Below are 22,409 nucleotides of genomic sequence, written 5' to 3' on the forward strand. Positions count from 1 at the left end.
TAAAAAGAACATCAAAGAGTACTGTACAATTATACCACTATGTAACAGTATGTATAAATACTTGGCAGTAAAGCTTCAGTACAGAGTGATTTACAATGAAAAAGTTGTTAATATTTAGTTTGACATGAAAAGTTTGCCATAGCACATGTATCTTTTCCGGGTGTCCATCTTCCATTCCATTGTGACTGGGTGTTGCAGGCCATGCAGGATCATTTTTTTTCCCCCCCTCAATGCTTTTACCTCTCCCAATCACTCCTCCAATGTGCATTTCTAACAGAAAGAGTCTTGTTGAACACAACAGCCAGATCTGTGTGTACTGCAAGCCTTTATCTTGCTATTGGTGAATGTCCTCGTGCCTGATGATTTTGTAAATTACCCAGTAAAAAATATTGAAAATCAGAAAGGCTAACGGGAAACACGCTCTAGATATTGTGTCTATCTTCTTGGCCCGGTCAATGAATACTTTTCTCATCTCATCAGGGGTTTTTGGTACAGCTTGAACAGGATTATTTGGCCCCTTTTGTGTGACGCCATCTTTTGCTTGCAGACATGGGCCCATTCCATACGCTGTAAAGCTAAATTGGCTTTCCCTTACATCATCATCCTGTTAAAAAAAGAAAAAAAGCCAGAAGGGTTTTTTTTTATTTGCAGAAATCTTACCAGCAGCTAAATAGCAAGTACTGCACCATTACTTCAGTGACTTCTTGAATCCACAGTTTATCTTAACTGTTTGAAATTTCAGCCCAATCAGTGTCTGTCAAAAATATCACAGCTGCTATAACAAGCACAGGATTTTCTTATTTGTTTACAGATTCTGTAATCTAATTAGAGAAAATTGAAAGCTTAGTAAACTACTAGCAATCAGACACAAAACTGCAGATTTGTTTTAATTTTCCCCATTTACTGTAAATATCTGGACTCTTTAATGGAGCAAATTTCACACGAGTTACATGGTCTTTTAGCCATCGGCTCTGTATGTTGCTTAACAAAAAGGGATCCTGGCCTCTAGAGATACTAATCTTACAAGCTCTAGTGATGTTCACATTAACTATATTAGTGAGAATTCTGCCTATTTGGTCATTGTATATTTAGTTAATCTTATCCGTATGCCTTCTTTCTGCCATTTCCTGTGGATACATCGGGTAAGGAGAACAGTATCTAAAGTGTTTTAGTTTTAGTTTAAAATAAAGTGAATAAGGGTTAAGGACAGATTTTTCTTCTCTTGCATTCTTCTGTCAACTCAGGGGAAGACTGGAAAAGACATTCTGAATTCAGGGAACTATAAGACAAAATGGTTTTTAATCACTTGGAAAAGAAACAACAGCAGAGGGCCTGAAGATATAGATATTTTCATAGTGTACATTTCAAAAATGGAGCTTCTCTGCAGAAAAACATTTTGTACTTGTCTTTACCTGCTTATAGGTATTCTCAAATAATAAAGAAGGTTACGTAGACAGTGAAGCCAGGGCCAAATTTCATTCTGAAATATATTCCAGTGCATTCCTTTACTATTATACTATTCAAGGATAGTCATGCTGTTTTGATGTCATTCACATTTTTTTCAGTACTGATTCTAAATTCAAGATTTTCTATTTGTCATGTCTAATTTAGCATAGTTGCTTTAGCATTCTGGACTTTAATGAAGTATGTTAAAGTATTATGTATATATTATTTCATAACTAAGTATTTTGGAAAATAATTTTCATAAGTATAAAAAAAATAATTAAGCAGCATTCAATTTTCATTTTCTAAGAGAATTTTTCATGTTTTGAAGCTCTTCCTAGCTTAAATTAAAATAAAAGGCTAAAACATTACCAAGGCACCAAATAATTAGTATTTCAGTTCAGTAATTCTGAAGTTTTTTGTTTTATTTAAACCTCTTTCTTTATGTAAATATAATTTATCAGTGAACACAGTTTAAATCCAAGCTACCAAATTTTTCATTCTGAAAATATCTGTGACATTTGGAAAATCTGAAAATATTTTGGACTGGAGCGTTAATTGTAACCATATTTAAAGTTTTGATCACGTAATGCTTGCTAGAAGAACTATTGTTAATTACTTTAAAAAAGTCCCAGTGTTTATTATCAGTAGTAGCTGAACAAATTATTTACAAAAGAATGTGGATCGATTACTAAGTATGAACCAGTTGGCAATCAGTATGAGCATTCAACAGAGCTGTGGTTAACTCCCAACTGCAATACTTTTTCATATATGGAAATTGAGTAAACCTGAAGACTAATATAGTTCACTGAAACTATTATACTCAGAACTGTATTGGAATTCTCCTATAAAACCGAAAAAGTAAAGAGAAATTAACATGAAATAAAAGGAGGGGGAAAAATCACTGACTGCAGTATGGAAATGAATAACAGAAATACAAAATGACAAGATCATTATTTGATGACGTGATAAAAGAAAGACCTAATTACTACAACAGTGTTCATCTCCTTTCAGAAAAGAATGAGGAATAACATCTTTACAGTAGTTGCATGGTTGTCAGAAGTTATAAATACATGGACTGTGAGAATTTATGTTAAATTTGCCATGTAAGCACCTTCGTAGGTACAATTCGGGGTTTAAGTCTTTTCATGCTTTTCCAGAAAATAATGCTTAGGATTGCACAGACTCGAAGAGGCAATACAATAATTCTTCTGAGTAGCAGCTTTCAACTGGGTGCGTTTTGAGGATGAGGCACTATATACTAAGACTCGCCTGTCTTGGTTCTCTGCCTACCTGAACTGAGTAATCCCCTAAATGGTTTTAAAGGTCAGGTCTCTGCTTATTAAAGACATCTTGAATTCAGTCTGCGAGCAGGCTGTTTGGAAATGCTCTCTGTTGTTGAGGAAATGATCTAGAGGTCCTTCTAGGATTCTAGAATTTCTGTCCATGTCTGGATGGTGTTTCCACAGGGACAGGCAGGATGGTTGGAGCATTGTAGGTCAGACCAAAGTGCTAAGGCTAATGCATATACAGGAATGGGCACCTTCCAAAGCATTGTAACATGTCAGGTACCGCTATAATTCTTTTTTTTTTTTTTTTTTCCTGGAGCGCCAGCTGAAATATCCAAACTGTGGTTCTGCAAATTGTCCAGCAGGTTCAAAATGCAGAAGTATCACAAATTTGGCCTCAGGTTTGTATCTGAAAGTGCTATTGCACAGCAGTAAAAATGCAGTGACTGCTATTACTTATATCAACTTTTGAGTGCTTTCTTGAAGGCTTTTTTAAAAAATGCCAGTGACACCCCATTTGGTTTTATCAACTGACTTGGCTGCAGTCTGAGTCCAGAGCTGTTGACATTATCTCATGAAAACACCTTCTATGTCCCAGTCGAGAATCTGGACAGTGAATCTTCCTGAAAAAGTCCTTTAGTTTATTATTATTATTTTTTTAAAATGTAATAAGGTAGCTGTTTTTTTTGGTCTTTTTAATAAAGCTTTTAAAATCTTATTATGAATGAACTTTAATGAAGGTTCAATATGAATGCACTTTTCATACATGACTTTGGAATTAACAACTTGAAAGTTATTCTGCATGCAGAATATATATTATATTCTCAATAAAATTACTGCAATTAAAGAATAGAAATAAGCTTAGATAACAAAATTTATTTAAAAAATCAGAATTCTTTGGACTCTTGAAAGAAACAATTAGTTTATTTTTGTATTAGCGTCGTCCTACAAAATACTTAGCTATAAATTATGAGAAAGCTGTCAGTTTCTGTGGTCCTGTCACTACATTGTTCTCTGCCTATATTTCAAATAATGCATTTCTCTTGGGGACTAATAGGCATATGAGCTGAAAATATGTCCATTGCCATTTGATCACAGGTTGTGGTAACAGCTTGAAGATTTATCTGAAGCATTGGTTTTGGTTATTTGAACCATAGTTTTTACTGTCCATTTTTGAGAAGAAAACTTTTATTGAATTGTTTTGCACTACAAATAGCTTAGTTTTAAATGCTGATTTGTTAGCAACTGATTTATCCTTGAACAGATATCACTGTTCCTTTGAGGTTTCAAAAAGTAAAATTTTAATACTGTGTTTTAATCCAGATTTAAACAGATCAAATTGGATTAAGAAATTAACAAGACAGGTATCTTTATTAACATTTCACGTCATCACATATAGGTAGCAATGGAGGTATATGGAATTCACATGGGAAGACATTATTTCAGACAGAAGGACAGGGCCTCTGTTAATGATTGGGTATCACATTATGACAAATGGGACATCTTCTTCATAGTTTACCCTTAAATTTGTACTGTAGATTTGAGGCAAAGTCCCGTCTATAGGTCCTGTACATCTCAAGCCATTGCTATGCTGCAATGATTCACTGATTTCATTTCCATCAACTCCCTCAAAATACTTTCATCAAAACGGATGGGTTGACCAAAAAGAAAACAAAAGAAAAAAGGTGTGATTACCATTAAAGACAATCTAATTTTCATGTCTATTTTCCTCACTAAAGATACGGTGATCTTTAGATTTTTGAAAATAGACTTAAAAGATTGACTATTCCTGAGAACTAAATATATTAAAAGATAATCTAAAATCAAAGCATTATTCAGTGTATGTACCCAGTTAATGTTTTTCCCCATACAATGTAAATGCAACTAAGAAAAAAAACCACTGATCATAGGTATGTTTCAGTATCCCTGTATGACTTCGAATTCTGCCATTTTTTCTTTTGTCTTTCAAGACTGAAATGAGTGTAACTGTAAATGAATAATTAATATTCAGTCATTCTGAAGGAATGTTTCCATCACATTAGTAATATAATATATGTGAGATAATAGTATTCCTCGGCCAGATTCCCTTCTCTGACAGAGGCAAAGCACTGTGGATCACAAACTGACTATCAAATAAAGTCTCAAATTGGAAACCAGAATTCCCCTGTTCTCAGACTTAATTATGCTATTTGTGTAATCATGAAGAAATTAGACCTGTTTTGAAAAATTTGCTATACCTATTGTGATGCCTATTGAAAAAAAGTAATTATTAGGTTGCATATTATGTTGCAATAACAGTTTTAATTTATGCATGTGTTTATAACACAAACCCAAACACTTCAACATTTTTGTTAATTTTGTGCAAGTTGGATCGGGTCTCTAAAAATAAATCTGCCTTTCAGTTATTTGGAATCGTTGAGGTCCATACTTACAATCATAAAAACGGTAGCCAGAGGGTGCAGTTGTACCTAAGAATTGCTTTTGGTGCTGCTGTTACTGTTGTCTGAGAAGGGAGGCTGCAAATATACTAGATGGTGTAAAAAAGAGGCAGTGACTCTAGGTGGAAAAAGCATAAGGGATATGGCAAGGATAGATGAGCTTTGAACGGCAAAATGTCTTGATACAGCTCTGTACATAATTGCATTTTGTATAAATGTATAATTTTCCAGAAAACTCAGCAGTTCTTATTTTGTTTGCTACACATGTTTTCTGCAGGGGTTTTATTTGAGTTTGATCACATGCTTTTTAAGAAAGAAATTTCAGTTCTCCTGTGTTTTTAATCAGCATTGAGAAGGAATAACACAGGTTTAAATAAATTTACAAAGGACTCCAACTTGGGAAAACCTGGAAATTTGTTTGAGGATATGCAGAGTGTTAAAATTGAATTAATTGTCTTGGACAGAAAGTCTGAAAAATACAGGACAGTCAGTAGGTATAGATACAAGGTACTACATTTAGCCATGAATAATCAACGCCACAAAAGTAAGATGGAAAATGAATGGCTCTGCAGTAGTTCTGGGAGTTTCAAAAGGTCATGAGTTTGATATGGATGAATATTATGCTGTTGTTAAAAAGGGAAATGGCAGGCTGGTTTGAATAAACAAGTGTATTACTTGCATCGTGTGGTCCTTTGGCTGTTCTCAAGTGTTGACTGGCTATGCTTCATGTTGCAAACAGTTTTGAGGAATTCTAAGGGTTTATTAGGAGAATTTCCAGGGAAGCAGAATGAGAATGAGCAAAAAGACAGTGCCAACTGTGAATATTTAAAGAAAAGAAGATTGAATGGAAATGAGCAAATTGCTACATAAAGGAATGAAGTAGTTTGTTCTCTGTGCCCTTTTCTAGACAAGTTGTGAGACACCAAAAAAGGCATGAGTTAAAAACTTTCTAAACCTTTGGAATAGATTGCAGGGGAGCTTGTGGAATTTTTATGACTGGCCTGAATTAGGTGTAAGTGATTCTGACTTAGGTCAGGAAAATGGATTTGTTAACCTCCCAAGGGCATTCTAGCACAGAAATTCCATTGTCTGACCATTAACTAGGGTTACTTCATAGAAGTAAATATTTCCTGCAACAAGCATATCTTTTTAATTGCAAAGAAAACAGACTTTGCAAGCTCTTCAGCTGCCCTATTGCAATTAGTTATTATTTATGCATGTTTTCTGTCATATACTTGAAACATTTCTAAACTCGTCTAGTTTTGGACTTTTGCAACACTAGGAATTTTGCCGTACCCTTGCAGATAAAGTGTCAATGCCAAAAAGTTCACCAGGTAGAAAAACCTAATCCTAGTATAATGTCCCAAGATGGTAAGCATATAGGGTGAAAAAGTCTATTAAGTTATCTTAACTGCTTTATTTTTCTCATCTATTTGGACATAAGTGCTGAACAGAATAGCGGTTTTCACCTTGAAAAGAAAAAAGATTTAATGTTCAAGGAAACCCCTGAAGTTTATTTTAAACACAGCCTTTTAACCTAGCTTCTTTTCATGTCTTCTGACTTTGTCGTCAAATGAACATTTCTTTATACATGGAAGTTTTAAAAGGTCAATACATTCTAATTCCTGAGAGCCGGTGGCTGTTTGACCTAGTCCAAAGGGATAGCAAACACATATAAAACTTTATAATAATCAGCTACAGTAGCTGACTTTAAAAAAAGATAACTTGTGTTTCCTTCCACTTTTAATCTGACATATGATCCTGGGACCTGCATTTCGTGTTAGAAATTGTGGAGAATAACATTTATGCTAAGGACTGCGAATATTAACTGTTTTCTTTAATGTACAAAACATAATTTTATTATTTATATACCAGAGAGTTTAGAATGTGGTCCAGAATTTTTTAAGAGATAAAATCTCCATGCTGAAACGTTTCATGTTCTAGTATGCTTGCTGGCCAAGCAATGGTTTAATAAAGCAGTGTCTCTAGAGCTTGAGAAGATGTATTCTCCAAAGTTAACTCTGGCCAGGAGCTCTAGCTCTACGTAGAATTGGAGTCAGTCAAGAAATGTTCAGTTAAATTAATATTCTCAGAAAAATGTCTATTTCTCAGAATCATAACCTTGCATGGGAACAAAGCATTTTCCAGTAAAATTAAGTGAGAAAACCTGTCTCATGATGAAATATACAGGTACAAAGAGGAAGAGAAAGACATATCCCCCCTGAACATAGTTAATAACCTCATTTGAGCATGTTGTACAAGTATGGAAATGTCTTAATCCATTAGAATCTTAAGAGAGGTACTTGTTTACTATAGACCCTGCAGTTTCTACATGTGGCCCTCTAAATTTGTGAAAACTTTGCAGGCAACCTACCTGAAGCTAGAAGTGTAAAGTTAGAATAAGGACTTTTACTTGTGAATTCAAAAATACTATGATGTCAAGCATCGATTCAGCAAGACACTTGCTAATGAAACTATTCATGTTTGTAGTATTTCATTAAATGTTCTTCTCTTAGAAGTGCTTTGAATATTGTGGATCCTTCCTTAACTACCTCTAGGCTGAAATTTGATTGATTCTAGTTGCGGAAAAAACATCTCTGGTGAGCTTGAAATCTTGCTAAGAGTGGGCTGAAAAGAGATTTGACTTGATTTGGAGGAAGGAAGGTAGTATTACCTGCCAGTTTCTAACCCTGTGATTATAATAATTGTTGTGTATTTAAGGAAGTGAAAAAATATCACTAAAGTTGAATATGGTAAATTTACCTGAGTTCCAGGAGACACTCTAATACACCATAAAAAGAATAGACTAAAAGTATAGGCACATAACATATGACTCACCACAGCTGTTTGTGTGTGATACATGATCTATTTGTTGCTGCTCACCTGCCTCCTGTCCAGTTATCCATCTCTGCCTGTCCATTTCCCCCCATTCCAAATCTTTAAGCAGCTTTCAAAGAGCTGCCATACTTCAAAAACAAACACCGTGTCACAACAACGCTGCTTTCCTCCTGTGTGTCTCAAAAAGTATTTTTTTTTCTGTTACTGTCAGGAAAAAGAAAATTTTTCACAGGGACAAGTGTTGAAAGGAGGCAAATGTATGTAAATGTCTTTTTTGTTGGACTGAGCAGCCTGCCTTTTAATATGGAGTCCTGCTAGCAGAGACTGTTTAGGTAGGCTTTACAACATTACAAATTTTTAATATTTTTTAAGTAAAAGGGAAATAGCCTGTAAAATGCCTTCTCCTTGTGATGTAAGCAATAAATCGAGGTAAGTCTTCAGGAATGAAAGACAGGTGAACTGAGGCATGTTGCTACAGTCAGACTGTCATCCAGAGTAATATTCTAGAGAGCAGCTGAAAGCCAGTGGAAAGGCTCTGCATGATGTCAGTTGTGGGTACTCATTTAATAAGGAGCTTGGAGAAATATTTACTCTTCAGAACTCAGAAGCAGAAATTACATACTGATGGAAGAAATTTTGCTTATTGCTTGATGTAACTGTGGACTTCAGAATTCAAACCTGTAGCCTTAGCTGTTGATTTTGGGCATTGGTAGTGATTCAGTTTTAGTCCAGATAGCTTCAGCTATAAAATAAATACTAATAACCTTTGTTGTATTAAAGTTTCTTAATAGTAGTATGAAAAATTTACACTAGATTAACGTGACAGAGGGAAAAAAACACAACAAATTCTTAGCCTTTTGAAATGAAATGTTTGTTCTTCCACCAATAATATTAATTGAATAAGTATGTTTTTGTATTAAAAGACATTTTCATGAAATACAATTGTTAAGACCTTGAACTAAATATTAGAATGAAATTAGGAAACATTCGTTGGAGCAATGCAGTACAAACTACTGCAAGTATCAGTAACATTCATCCACTGAAGTATAATGTAACTCTCCTAACAGAGTCAAATTCATGCTTGTGCAGATGTTTCCCACATGGCCCATGCCTCATTTAAATCCTTCTTAATCCCTCTTTCGAGAATTCAGGTTGGATTTATGCAGTGCATAGTCCTTGTAGTGACCCTCTGCCTATAGTGAATTTCATTCTGTGCTGCCATGGTATTTATATTGCCACTTTAAGCTGCAGTACCGTTTACCAAATTAACCCTATATCCTGGCATAAATCAATCTCAGACTCCCTTTGAAAGTTCTGAATATTGTCACTTTCACCTTGTTCTTCTTTCTCTTGCGGCGGAATCGTAGAAGTTCTTTATGCTGTCTTGACACGAAGTTTACAGCTGCGTACTCCAAAAGTGCAGAAAATACAAAGAGCAGACACACAGCCATCCAGATGTCAATCGCTTTGACGTATGACACCTATGGAGAGAATAGAGCAGGAGACTGAATATGTTAAAACCACAGGTGAGAATTTAAGCATTTCATGCCAAGAGGAAGTGCATTAACACATCCCAACACTACTTTTATCAAACAAAACTTAACATGAAAGCTGCATAACAAGAGGGACACCAATTCAGTCTGTAAGCATTATTCTTCAAAATGTAGTCTTTCACAAAATGTCTTTACTGTTTACGTCATTAACAGCTCCTCATAGCATACTGAGTATTTTATCACAAACCAAATAATCCACAAGACGCATATGCTCTTCCTCCATTAGTCCCACTGAGATCTGTGAACGATGCTAAGGAACCAGAGAATAGCTTAAAGTGGGGCCAAGGGGAGTCCCTGTATTATAATGGATCTTATTTAGAGTTCCTGGAATAGAAATTAGGTAGAAGAAAGAGGATAGTTGGAGAATGCTGGTATGCTCATTCTCTGTTAATATAGGCATGATAAAGCAAAGATAAATGCTCAAATTCATCCTGTAATTTTGACACAGTCAAAGTAATTAAAATCAATTACAGAGTAGATGAACTCATTGCAATCCTTTATTGCCAAGCTCAGCCACAGGATGTAATCTGAACTAGGAAATCAGGGCCTGTTCCCTCTCTGTGTGCAGATTTGCAAGAGTTTTTTCATATAAGCATACATAGCTAGCTTCAGGCCTCAAAAATGTGACAAAAAACATCTGTAGCTCTCTGGTAACCTCTTAAATTCTTGCTTCTCTGAGTTTTTATAGCATTCAATCAGATGCATTCAGATTCATACATTTGAGGCACAAAGCACACTCACCTCTGTTAGGGGTATCTATTTTACTTAGAAAAAATTAATTAGCAAACCTAAAAATAACATGTTAAAATTAATGCAGAAGTGAACTTTGTATATTTTTATTGTATACATTCATTTCTATTAAATACAGTGATGCATGAAGATGGTCAAGGAATAACCCTTAAAAAAGTAAACCTTTAAAGCAATGACAAGTCAGAAAATTTAAATAGTTAATAATAGAAATACACTCCAAGCTACTTACATTGTGGAGTGAAAATTCTTTATACAATTGTTTGGAGCTATTTAGCTTCATCTTTTTCTTCTTTACCACTTGTAAGTAGTGAGTTAATTCATAAAGTTGTCAGATTTGGGAAAGGAATTTCATTGAGAACAGGCTGGAATCTATGACCTTTAGAAATTCAGCCATACCTGCTAGCATGTTACCAGATAATGGGGTCTGGAATAGGATGAGCTACTCAGCTGCTGAGCAATATTTTTCTAGTACTGAATAGCATTGCTTTCATCACTTGCTGAAGTTTATGGAATTTATTAGATACAAGGTTGACTGAATAGTTGAGACAGAGGAGAGACAGAACATATGTGACCAGTGAGTGAAAAACCCCATAAATATTTCAAAGTTATTTATCTTCTTTAGAAGATGCTTAAATGCTAATAATTAAAACTGATATTGTAAGGTTGACTGGAGGTGTTTATTTGTCATATGGCATTATGACTTTGCACTAGTGTGGTTCAAACAAAGGAAATTCTTCCTACCTTTGGAAGAGACGCTCGTGAACCTGAGCTTTGTGTTGTCATGGTCAGTACAGTTGTTATGCCTAAAGCCACTCTGGCTGGAGCCGCATCCATATTGATCCAAAATGACACCCAGGAGAGAATGACGATCAAGAGACTCGGTATGTACATCTGGATAAGATAGTAACCCATCTGCCTCTCAAGGTGAAATCGGACTTCAATACATGTAAACTTTCCTTTTTATAACAGAGAAGAAATATTCAGTAGAAACAGAATGTTCCTTTGCTGTAAACATCTAGTGCACACTCCAAAGAATTTACACTCTGTCAAATATATTTGCTCTCTAATGAAGGATGAATGTTTTGATTTCTCTTCAGTGATTTTTAATATGCACAGTACCTATTATAACAGCAGTATCTAACGGAAAGAAAGGGGACAGAAAAACTAAAAATCTAAGAATTTAATAACCTCTGGAGATCTTCTGGCCTTATAAGAACAAAAGCGTAATTTGTTATGACATAGAAAAGTTCCTCTGTGTGATACCACTTGCTTTGCAACTTACTGTTTTGAAATACTGCTGTAGGCAAAGAAAAGACTTGCTCTCTTCTTTATCTTTTAGTCCAATTTTAAGCTTAAATTTAGTAGTTTTGTAATCCGATGAATTTAGGAAAAATATAGTGAGATCAGTGTGGGCATTAGGTTATCAGTGGGAGATTTTACTAAATCTCTCCTTTTATTTCCATTCAACCTGTTCCAGCTCAAAAGTACAATGACTGAGATTCAAAGACAAATTGAGGACTTGAGCTTAGGCAACCTTAGGAAGTGAATTAAATGGCCTAATTTTTCTAAATACTGGATATCAAGTAATTTCCACTGATTTAACCAAACCAGAACAAAAAAAAAATTATTTGCTCATAGAAATGCAATAAACCACTTTTTTTTCTTTTACCCGGATTGTGGTTGTTTTTTTTTTAATCCTGTAAACTGTAGATGATTTCACAGATCTTGGCCTGGTCTGATTATATTTTCTAATTCTGGTCAATGCTGACATTAGTCACATATGAACAGTGCTGAAGGCAATGATGTTATTGTAAATAGTGCATATGTAAAACTGTTTCTCACAGCAAGATGTCTTCATATCTCAGATTTCTTCCTTACTTGAATGAAAGTATTTCAAAATTCTAAGTTTAACATGGAAAGCTATATACCTAGTTAATTATTAAGTGGTATGCAATTTTTGGTGATGTTTTCCAGAGGTTTCTACAGATATTCTCCTAATCTATTTTATTTGCCGAAACACCATTTTACAGCAAATTGATACACATGAATAGTACTATAATAATTACCATATTGAAAAAATTTATGTAATGGACTTAATTATGAGTTTATCCTACACTAACTTAATATATTGTGTATTATGCTGTGACAGTAGTGTTAAGGCTCAGAAATGAGAAAGACAAAACTCAGAAATGAGTTTCGGATAAAATCAAACTGAAATGTTTTTATTTTAGGCATGTTAAGTGCTTGGAAATATCTTCTGAACTTCATTATTTTTGTAACAGTTCCCTTAACAGGCCATTAGTTCTTTCTGTGGCATCATAGTAAGGCATTGTATGAAAAAAAAATTTAGAGAGCTGATAGTTATAGTGTTGAGTTTTAAAATTACATGGTCAATCTCAGGAGTTTTATGTTTGTTTGCTCAAATATTCATTCCATTCCTAAATGCTAGTATTTTCTGAACCCTATCTATACTTCTGAAATCTATGTCCCAAATCATGGCTCAGCCATCTGCTGCCCCAGATTCAAAATTGATTTCTGTTTCAATCAAGGGATAAAGTCCTGGTTTAACAAAGTGAATGGGAATTTTGCTGTTTGCTTCAGAAAAGGCCAGGATTTCCCCCTACATTTCTGTTCTAGGATTTTCAAAAGGATACCTACACACTACATTCTCTTCTGAGCAGTTCAGTACACCCCCTGTAACTAGAAGTTCTGAACTGACTGGCCTTTGTCAGAATCATATTCTTACTTCTAACCAGTTCTTACCCCAAAGATTTCTCTTTTTTTTTTTGTGAGATTCAGCAGCCTTGGACAACCGCAGTCTCTCTCATATATCATGATGGTAGGGAGTGACAGAAATGTATCAATCAAATCTGGGTCTCTTGCATAGCTGTTTTGTTTGGAATCACATCAGCAAGAATTACAGTTCAGCATGAAACACTTTCTTCATATTGGGTGGTATATTCTTCTTTCAAAGCACAACTAAGGAGTATTAGAATGGTTAATATATGCATAACTGGAGTGTCAATAAACATTGGCTATTCCTTGTACTTTTTTTTTTATCTCTCTGGAGAAAGGTAGGATAAAAGATCTGAGTCTCTTTCCTTATTCAAGTGTGCTTGAATTATTACAGAGATCTCAGCACAAAATACCAAGGTTCTAAACAAGGAGCAATAAATAATATATTAGATCTGATGTGGATAATTTTTATGTAGTTACAAGTTTGCCAGGTTTGTTTGAACTAAGGAGAAAGAGAAGAATAGCTGCAGACAACAGAACTCTAACAAAATGAAAGATTCTGAATGAAAGGAGTACAGATGGAATACATTGTAACCACAGGAAAAGAAAAGAGATGGGATTACAAAGAGGCCAGAACTAAGACCAGGGATGTGTCACAGGCGTTGTGCTGAAGGATTTTTTTTTCTTGGTTTTCTATTTTGTCAGTATCACTGGTCATGGTAAAAAAAAACAAAACAAACCCAAAACAAAATTTAAAAAAAAAATCAAAGCAGAACTCTCTTCCCCTCCAGAAGAAGCAACAACCAAAAGTGAAGTGTGTCATAAGGTGGAAAAATATCCTTGCGTAACTTTACAGAACATATGACAGATTCCTGCCTTCATCTTAGGCCCAATTTGTTTATGGACATTCCAGTCATATGTGCACTGCTTCCCAGTCAAGACCACTGTGTTCCTCATCTGCTCTGTTCCAGTGTAGCACTGAAAAATTAACTTCATTATGTGGCAATTCTCCAGGGAGACCAGTGGCCACTCAGGTAGACTCTTCTCTCTGTTAGTCCACTGAGGACTATCGGCTTTCTCAGCAGCGGAAGACAGTAGAGGAGAAAGAGGGCAGTTCAAAGTCAGTCTCAGCACTGATTGCAGCAGTTGCTTGTCTAAGTGTGGAAGGGTTGATGTTAATTTTTGCCCTTCCTGGCTGAGATCAGAACCACCTGCATAAACCTGGCTAATGAAGCAAAATGGAAAAAAACAACCCAAAACAACAACCACATTTGCACTAGCAGATGTGATCCTCAGCTAGGAAGGAGCCAGCAGAGGTTGTGCATTTATTTCCCAGCTGAAGCCAGGATCCAGCTGCCAGCCCTCTTTCTTTGCCCGTATTCCATTTCAAATTCAAAGCCAGGTTAGCTGCGGTTTAATCTATTTGACTGGGTGCTTGAATGTATCAGAAAAGACATACCCATTAAATCATCTCAGCTGGGGAAGGAGATAGAGCAATGCTCTTAGCTGCTTGCCTAATAATTTGTTTCCAGTACATAAAAGGTAAGCTCTCGTTCATTCTGATATGCACTGCAAATGTCATGGAGAGTGGCTAGGAGGAGTATATGAAACCTTTGTGATAATGTGGGTTTGCCAAGGCTGAGTAACAAATTAAGGCATGTTGCTAGTTTCAGACCAGAGCTAAATATAGATGTTAACTCAATCCATACAATGGACGGATTTTTGTAATGCAAAAGAAAGAAGAACTATTGAGGGCTTCCTAAAGGATAAGCATTTTTTTCCTGAAACAGAAGTAATGTTCTTTATGTTTTAAGTGTAACTTAATAGGTCATTCAAGCGTGATAAAGGCACATAAAGTGCTGCCTTGCTCAATGCTACACCTATGCACATGAAGTGAACGTAAGGGTATACGTGCACATGATGGTGCAGTTTTCCCTCTCACACCTATTTTTTAGTAACAGTGTCAGATCTGCTGGGTTTGCCTGATTTCCATACAAAGTTCATGCTGAAGCCAATATTATAGTGGGAAAATGTATATTCCAATTAGTCTATATGACTTTTCTTTTCCCTGGAAAGTATAAGTGGCCTTTCTAGGAACCAGTTTCTAGGTTACACATTCTTCTTTTCCCTTGTCGCTGCTGTAGCCAACTGTGAGCAACTCAAGAAGAGCAATCTTAGCACACCTTCACACTGCACAGCCTCCTCAGACTGTGGCAGGTGCTATTTAAGCAGTGGGTTATGCAGGCAGCAGCATGCCTACGTGATTTGAAGGCGCTGCCAGCACTGTGGATGTACAAGGGAAATTGAGCATAAGTAGGAGCTTTCAGGCCAGAAAGGGTCCTTTTTCTCAGTTTTGTCTGCCTAAAACTGCTACAGAGGCAGTAGCTGATAGAATTTAAATATATTTGTCCCCCTTTTAGCAATGCTTACAATACCCCTTGGGGAAGATCTTCTTACTGTACCCTTAAATTATTATGGTCGTGTTTGCAATTCCCAGAAATGCTAAGTGGCTATTTCTGAAGCTACGTAGAAAGTTTTCATGATGGAGAATCACCTTAGGAAACTGAACCAAGGAAATAGGGTCCCTAAGAAATTATTTATAAAGATAATTGTAATACTCATTAGTAAATCACTATGAAATTAAAAATTAATAACAACATACAAAATTAATAGGGTTAAGCAAACAAACAAAAAAGCAATTAACCATGCAGAAATTCAACTGTTAGTCCATGCAGAATGGAGAAATATCTGCTGAAGGTGCTGGTTCTTGATACTGCTTTAGATACCAGTAAATCATAGTCTGGCCTTCCTTATAAGAAAAGACATTGATAATGCTAATATCTGATCTACTGTGAAGTATTTCATGGATGTAGAGAGGACTGTGGCCTAAAGACTATATAGCTTAATGAAATCACATTGAACCATTTAATTAAAATAAGAATTTTATACTTGGTGAATAGATAATGCCTCAAAGCTTAGCAAAATTGAATTAGACTAAGTTAAGCAACTTTGAATAAATCTTTATGGAGCCATCCAGAGTACAAATCTGAGAAGTAGATATTTTATGTTCTGATTCCAACATATCTGTCAATAAGGGGGTAGACTACACAACTCTTGTTTTACCAGTGACTGGTGACTAACAAACAGCCAGCCCACGGGCCAAAATATTGCTAGGCAAGGAGATTTGCTAACAGAGTCTTGGGGTGCTTGGACTGAGATGATGGTCCTCTCCTCTAGCATTGAAAACTTGTTAGAGCTATAGGTTTAACACAAGATTAAGCACAAAGAGGCAGCAGGAAAGAAGAAAGGGAGACTTCTTCAGTGGCTAGGGTAATAAAATGGCTTATTTAGGTTTATATCTCTTAATACAGTACCGAGATTCTCCCATTTGTCTGTTTTCTGGAAATCCTTTTCTTAAGCAGCTCAATTCTTCCACTCCTTATAAAGATCCTAAGCATTCAACCTCAATCTGAGCTTGAAATTTCTGTTAGAGTATTTATTTCTAGGTGCTCTTCTGAACCTCTGCAGTATTTACCATTTTTAGACTTTTAAAAATCACAGATCACTGTTTTATGTGAAAAAGATAATATACTGAAAAAACAAGCTGACACACTTTTGTCTATAACAAGATATGTAAAGACAGTCCTCACTTCTAAAAGCTAAATGTTCTTCTAAGACAAAACAATAGGTGTACTCAAGAAACAGATTTTGTATGGATTTAAGCAATGTGGCTAATGTACTTCATGACTTTCATGATTTTCTAATGATTAATACCTCGGATTCCTAGGATCTCACTAAAGAGTTGCATTGCAATGCTTTGAATATTCTTGTCTACTCTCTCTACCTGTATATGAAGGAAAAACAGACCAATGTTGACTTGAAACAAATGCATATCATAGGACAACACACACTGAAAATAGTTCACAAGGGGCTTTTAGATTTCTCTTCAGCTGCAACTTAATATTATCTAACTGCAGGTCATCAAAGACTTCCCCTTTGCAGTACTTTTCCAGCCCTTCCTTAATGCTGGTTCTGGCATCCGTCTCATCCTGGGTTGGGATGAGAACAGGCTGCCTAGGGAAGTGATTGGGTTACCATCCCTGGAGCTATTTAAAAGATGGGTAGATGAGGTACTTAGGGACAGGGTTTGGTGGTGGACCTGGCATTGCTAGGGTGACAGTTGAATTCAGTGGTCTTAAAGGTTTTTTCCCACCTAAATGGCTTTATGATTCTAAGTGCTCTGCATATGTTAACCACAGCCAGCAACTAAGCACCACATAGCTACTCACTTACTCCCTGTGGGTTGGATGGGGAAGAGAATTAGAAAGGTAAAAGTGAGAAAACTTGTGAGCTGAGATGAAGACAGTTTAATAGGTAATGCAAAAGCCATGCACAAAAGCAAATGAAAACAAGGAATTGATTCACAACTTCCCATCATCAGGCAGGTGTTTAGCCATCTCCAGGAAAGCAGGACTACATCATGTGTAACGGTGACACTGCAACTCCAAACATGTCCTCCCCCTCCTCCTTTTTATCCCCAGCTTTATATGTTGACCATGATGTCCTATGGTCTGGGATATCCCTTTGGTCAGCTGGGGTCAGCTGTCCCAGCTGTGTCCCCTCCCAACTTCTTGTGCACCTCCAGCCTCCTCGCCAGTTGGGTGAGGTGAGAAGCAGAAAAGGCGTTATGCTGTGTAAGCACTGCCCAGCAGTAAGGAAAACATCCCTGAATTATCAACACTCTTCCCAGCACAAATCCAAACCAATTCCTATACCAGCTACTATGGAGAAAACTCAAAGTCAGCACAATATGAATCCTTAATGTCTTAGGTTATCTAGTATGTAGGATGGAATCACCTTGGCAAAGGTTGTTGTTGTCTTTGGTAAGAGTGAGGGTATTGGCTCCAAGTGCCCTGAAGACAAACTTGATTAATGAAAAAAAGCCCCAAAAGCCCAAATACAAGTTTTTTGTTTTAAAAGTTCTTGACATTGAAAGAAATTTTCTGAGGACAACTTTATATTCTAACTAAAATAACTGTTTGGCTAAAAAGAGACATCGTCTCTCAGATAAAACTGTACTGCCATAAGAGGGATAACATAGACAACCAGCACTCTCCTTCTGCCTTTTTTTTAATGTGCTTTCTTTTTGCTCTGCATCTGCTAAAATAAGACCACAATTAACCTCTCTTGGCGACAAAGTACAGCGTGTTATGTATCACACTGCAATCATAATGGGAAATGATTTTCACAGAGAGCATGAAAAAGGAGAATGAAATATATAAATTGACTTTTCCATGAGACAGTACTGTTCCTTTTACTTTCTCTTCTGTTTGAGTCATTATCAGAATCACCACTAGGCATGCAGTCTGGATGAGTTTATGTTGCTGACTAAAAAGGCTCCCTTTCTGTTCTTCCCAGAATATAATTTGAGAGGCATTCACCTTTACTTAGCTACATTATTTAAAATAGTTAAATTTCATACAGTTTCTGTTCTTTTGCCTTCCCATTATAAAATTTCTTAAATAAATCACACACTTCATAAATTATGTGTGTGTACAAAGCTGGGTATTTCAAGAATCTGCCTATAAAATTGATTGCATATTAGTAAAGTTACCTGAAATTATCTTCATACCTCTCAAAGAAGCAGACAGGGTAAAAAAAAAAAGCACTTGGTAAGTCAGTTTCCAGACACTTTTTGCAATTTGCACTGAAATATTTGCCTTCCCATTATAAAATTTCTTATAATTTATGAAGTGTGTGATTTATTTGTGTGTGTACAAAGCTGGGTATTTCAAGAATCTGCCTATAAAATTGATTGCATATTAGTAAAGTTACCTGAAATTATCTTCATACCTCTCAAAGAAGCAGACAGGGTAAAAAAAAAAAGCACTTGGTAAGTCAGTTTCCAGACACTTTTTGCAATTTGCACTGAAATATAAATTGCTATTTGAGTATATTTTGCTGACAAAAACTTATTATAAAAGTACTTGCCTTTTCCTCATCTTAAAACATTCAGGTCTATCTATGACCATGCAGCCTGACTAGAAATGATGATTTTTCAAGTGCCTGACGTAGAACTAGATGAGTTCTAAAATATATGGCTGGTGTCCCTGTACCTGAAGCCAAGATTCCCAAAATTACTGTAGGTATATATTACTGTTTAGTTTTCAAGTCACAGTGATATGAGTGGCATACTGGGGGACATCAGTGCTGGTCCTGTCCCCTGCTATTGACTACAGAAGTTCTTGCTCAGGAAGGAAGTGACTTTATGTAGCTTATTTGGAATTAAACACTGAGGTAGGTGGTAAACTTAATATTGGTGAAAGGCTGATAATGACTGCAATAAAAGAAAGTTGAAAATAAATGTGTAAGTGAGCAGTAAATATTTTTTTCACCTCAATGAATTTGAAGTTTCCATCTCTCTCAGAATGCAGGACCAAGCTGCTGTTTGGAGGGATCTCCACAGGCTGGAGGAACAGACCCACCAGAACACCATGGCAGTCAGCAAAGACAAATGCACAGTTCTTTGATGAGGATGGGGTAACCTCATGCACTGGTACAGGCTAGGGAGGGCCTGGAAGCCTAACGTATCAAGCTGGACACAAGTCATCAGTGCACTCTTGTGATGTGAAAGCCCAGTCACATGCTGCACTGCATTAACAAGGTCAGGGAGGGGAGAAGTAGAAACTAAAGAGAATCTGATAGCAACATAAATAGCAAGAATATCTAGATGTAATGTCTTCATTTCCAAGGCAGCTGATAAATTTTTATTCAATGAATCTTAAGGTAAAATGTTTGAATTTTGATAAGAGCAAGAGTGAAAATTGAGGTCTCTTCTCCAGCAGAGAAAAATGTCCTCTTGGAGTCAGGCAGTGCTCTTTCCTGTGTCTAGGGATGGTCACATCCTCAGCCTGACATAGACTCTTTTTCAAAGTGTTTATTCCTTTTTCAGTGAAGGAGTGAGCAGTGTCAGAGATTTCACACCCATAGAATACCTACTGGATAGAAAGTACAAATTTCCCGTTCTGAGAAGAGGTCTATGAAAAAGTCCTGAGTTCTTGTTGACAGAGTAAAGTATCAAAATTATGTCTCCTTTAATCACAATTGTGTCGGCAGCAAAATGGCCCAATATAAGGTACAAGTCCGTTGAAGGTAGGACCTAGAAGAGTGCAATCTACAGGTTGTGAAGGAACTTTTTCGACCTTAAAGGGGAAACAAAAGGATCATTAGAAAAGATTGTGTATGGAATGTATGTGTTAGGAGGTCAGATGTGGAAAATGGAGTTAAGGAAGTGGGCGATTCATCAAGATTGCAGATTTATCATATTAGTGATACAGAGTTAGCAGTTCCCAGTGGACGGTGTAGCAGCTCCACTGTTTCCAGGGCTGCTACATCCAAGTCTTTCAGCCAAACTCCATTAAGAGACATAAGACAGCTCTGAGCATCATCATTCAAGTGCAGGTGTAGTGCATTATCTGTGGTGTAGGAGTAAAGCCAAGATTCAGAGTAATTCTGTTTGTGTCTATTAGGCAGTGCTATTATGTATAAATATATGTTATCTTGTACTGGCTTCTTCACAGTGATGATTGAAATTACCTGTAAATGAAACCAAAATAGAGTGTTGCATAAAAGCTCAGGGGAGCAATGCATGTGACACAGGAAGTGAATGAGGATTCAGTAAAGAGAGACCATCCTTGTGATGTGAATGTTTCACATGTGATTTTTCTGGTTATTATCCTACTTCAATTGCCAAATTTGTCACTGCAGATAAGTCAGTAGACAGAAAAATGTGAAAATGATCAGAAATGTTGTGTCACTTCAGAACGCAAAACTTGATGAGTCATTATGCTGTACTGTTGCTAAAACTGATATGCCCCTATATTTAGCAGCAGTTTGTTTTTCAAGCTGTGGTTACGGTAATCCATTATCAATTTGGCATGAAACATGGATGAGAGATGCACTCATGAGTTTCCACATGCTGTCCTGAAGCCTCATGTTAATTTTTGCACAGGGAGACCTTTGGGTATTTTCTCTGTTTTACAAGATGTCTCAGAAAAGCTTTCTATCCTGTGTTGTAACAGCAGTGTGCCCAGGTGGCCAAGAAGGCCAACAGCATCCTGGCCTGTATCAAAAATAGTGGGTGTAGCAGGAGTAGGGAAATGATTGTGTCCCTGTACTTTGCACTGGTGAGGCCACATCTTGAATCCTGTGTTCAGTTTGGGGCGTTGCTGTACAAGAAAGACATTGAGGTGTTTGAGCAGGTCCAGAGAAGGGCAATGAAGCTGGTGAGAGGTCTGGAGAGCAAGTCTTGTAAGGAGTGGCTGAGGGAACTGGGGTTGTTTAGTCTGGAGAAGAGGAGGCTTAGGTGAGAATTTATTGCCCTCTACAGCTACCTGAAAGGAGATTGTAGTGTGATGGGTGTTGATCTTGTTCCAAGTAACTAGTGATAGAACAAGAGGAAACGGGCTCAAGTTGTGCTAGGGTAGGTTTAGCCTGGATATTAGGAAAAAATTTTTACTGAAATAGTACTGAGATATTGGAACAGGCTGTCCAGGGAAGTGGTAGAATCACCATCCCTGGAGATGTTAAAAAATGTGTAGACATGGCACTTGGAGACATGCTTTAGTGGTCATGGTAGTGTTGGGTTGGACTTAATCTCAGAGGTCTTTTCCAGCCTTAATGATTCTATGACTGAATCTATAAATTTAAAAAGAAAACTCTTCCGTGGTCACTTATTGCATACCAGCTGCAGTTGCTTAGCATTCTTTCCAGAATCCTTTAAATCTAGTCTGTCATACACCAGAGAAATAGGCTTTATTTCTAGTTTTGAAGAATGATTTTTTTTTTTTTTTTTCCTCGTGGAGTATCCTAATCATCACAGGCACCTTAGGAAAGCATACTAGGGGTCACATATCTGAGTGACATAATGGAGAGAAATAAACTTAGTGGTTAGTGGTAGTTAATAATACTGGTTGTAACAAAGAAATGAAAAGCACTCCCACTCTTCTAGAAACCAAACTAAATTCCTCTAATTTGATTAAATTAACTTCATACTGAAGACCTGAATGAAAAAAAAAATACTCTGGAGAAAATAGCTATGTTGAAGAGGAGAATGTCACAATACAGGTAGTCCTGTAAGAGTAAGGCTGTCTTTTCTTTCAGATTTGCCCTGCCAAAATACTTCCATATTGGTACCTGTAATTTTGATGCAACTCGAAGCAGGCCACTCTGCTGCTTCCTTGGGTGAGGACACACCCTTCTGCATTAAGCCCGTGCCAGGCACTCTTGCAATTTTTTCCCCCTGCCCATCATAGACAGGTCCCACAGCTGTGGAAATGTCTTTGTCTTTGTTGAGGTCTTTT

At 36.5% G+C, this 22,409-nt stretch overlaps 1 protein-coding gene across 1 annotated transcript in view; it reads right to left on the reverse strand.

Annotated features, from left to right (window-relative positions):
• Positions 1-234: 234 nt before the first annotated feature.
• LOC104275126 (glycine receptor subunit alpha-3-like) overlaps positions 235-22,409 on the reverse strand; it is a 62,472-nt gene continuing 40,297 nt past the window's right edge. The window contains exons 6-8 of the mRNA XM_009871025.1: positions 11,053-11,267; positions 9,343-9,489; positions 235-604 (exon numbers count right to left, since the gene is read on the reverse strand). Coding sequence (XP_009869327.1) covers positions 335-604; positions 9,343-9,489; positions 11,053-11,267 — 632 coding nt within the window. The 3' untranslated portion in view covers positions 235-334. The remainder of the gene's footprint in view (positions 605-9,342; positions 9,490-11,052; positions 11,268-22,409) is intronic.

The sequence above is a fragment of the Apaloderma vittatum genome, unplaced genomic scaffold, assembly GCF_000703405.1.
Source record: "Apaloderma vittatum isolate BGI_N311 unplaced genomic scaffold, ASM70340v1 scaffold8420, whole genome shotgun sequence".
In the NCBI taxonomy this organism is placed as follows: domain Eukaryota; kingdom Metazoa; phylum Chordata; class Aves; order Trogoniformes; family Trogonidae; genus Apaloderma; species Apaloderma vittatum.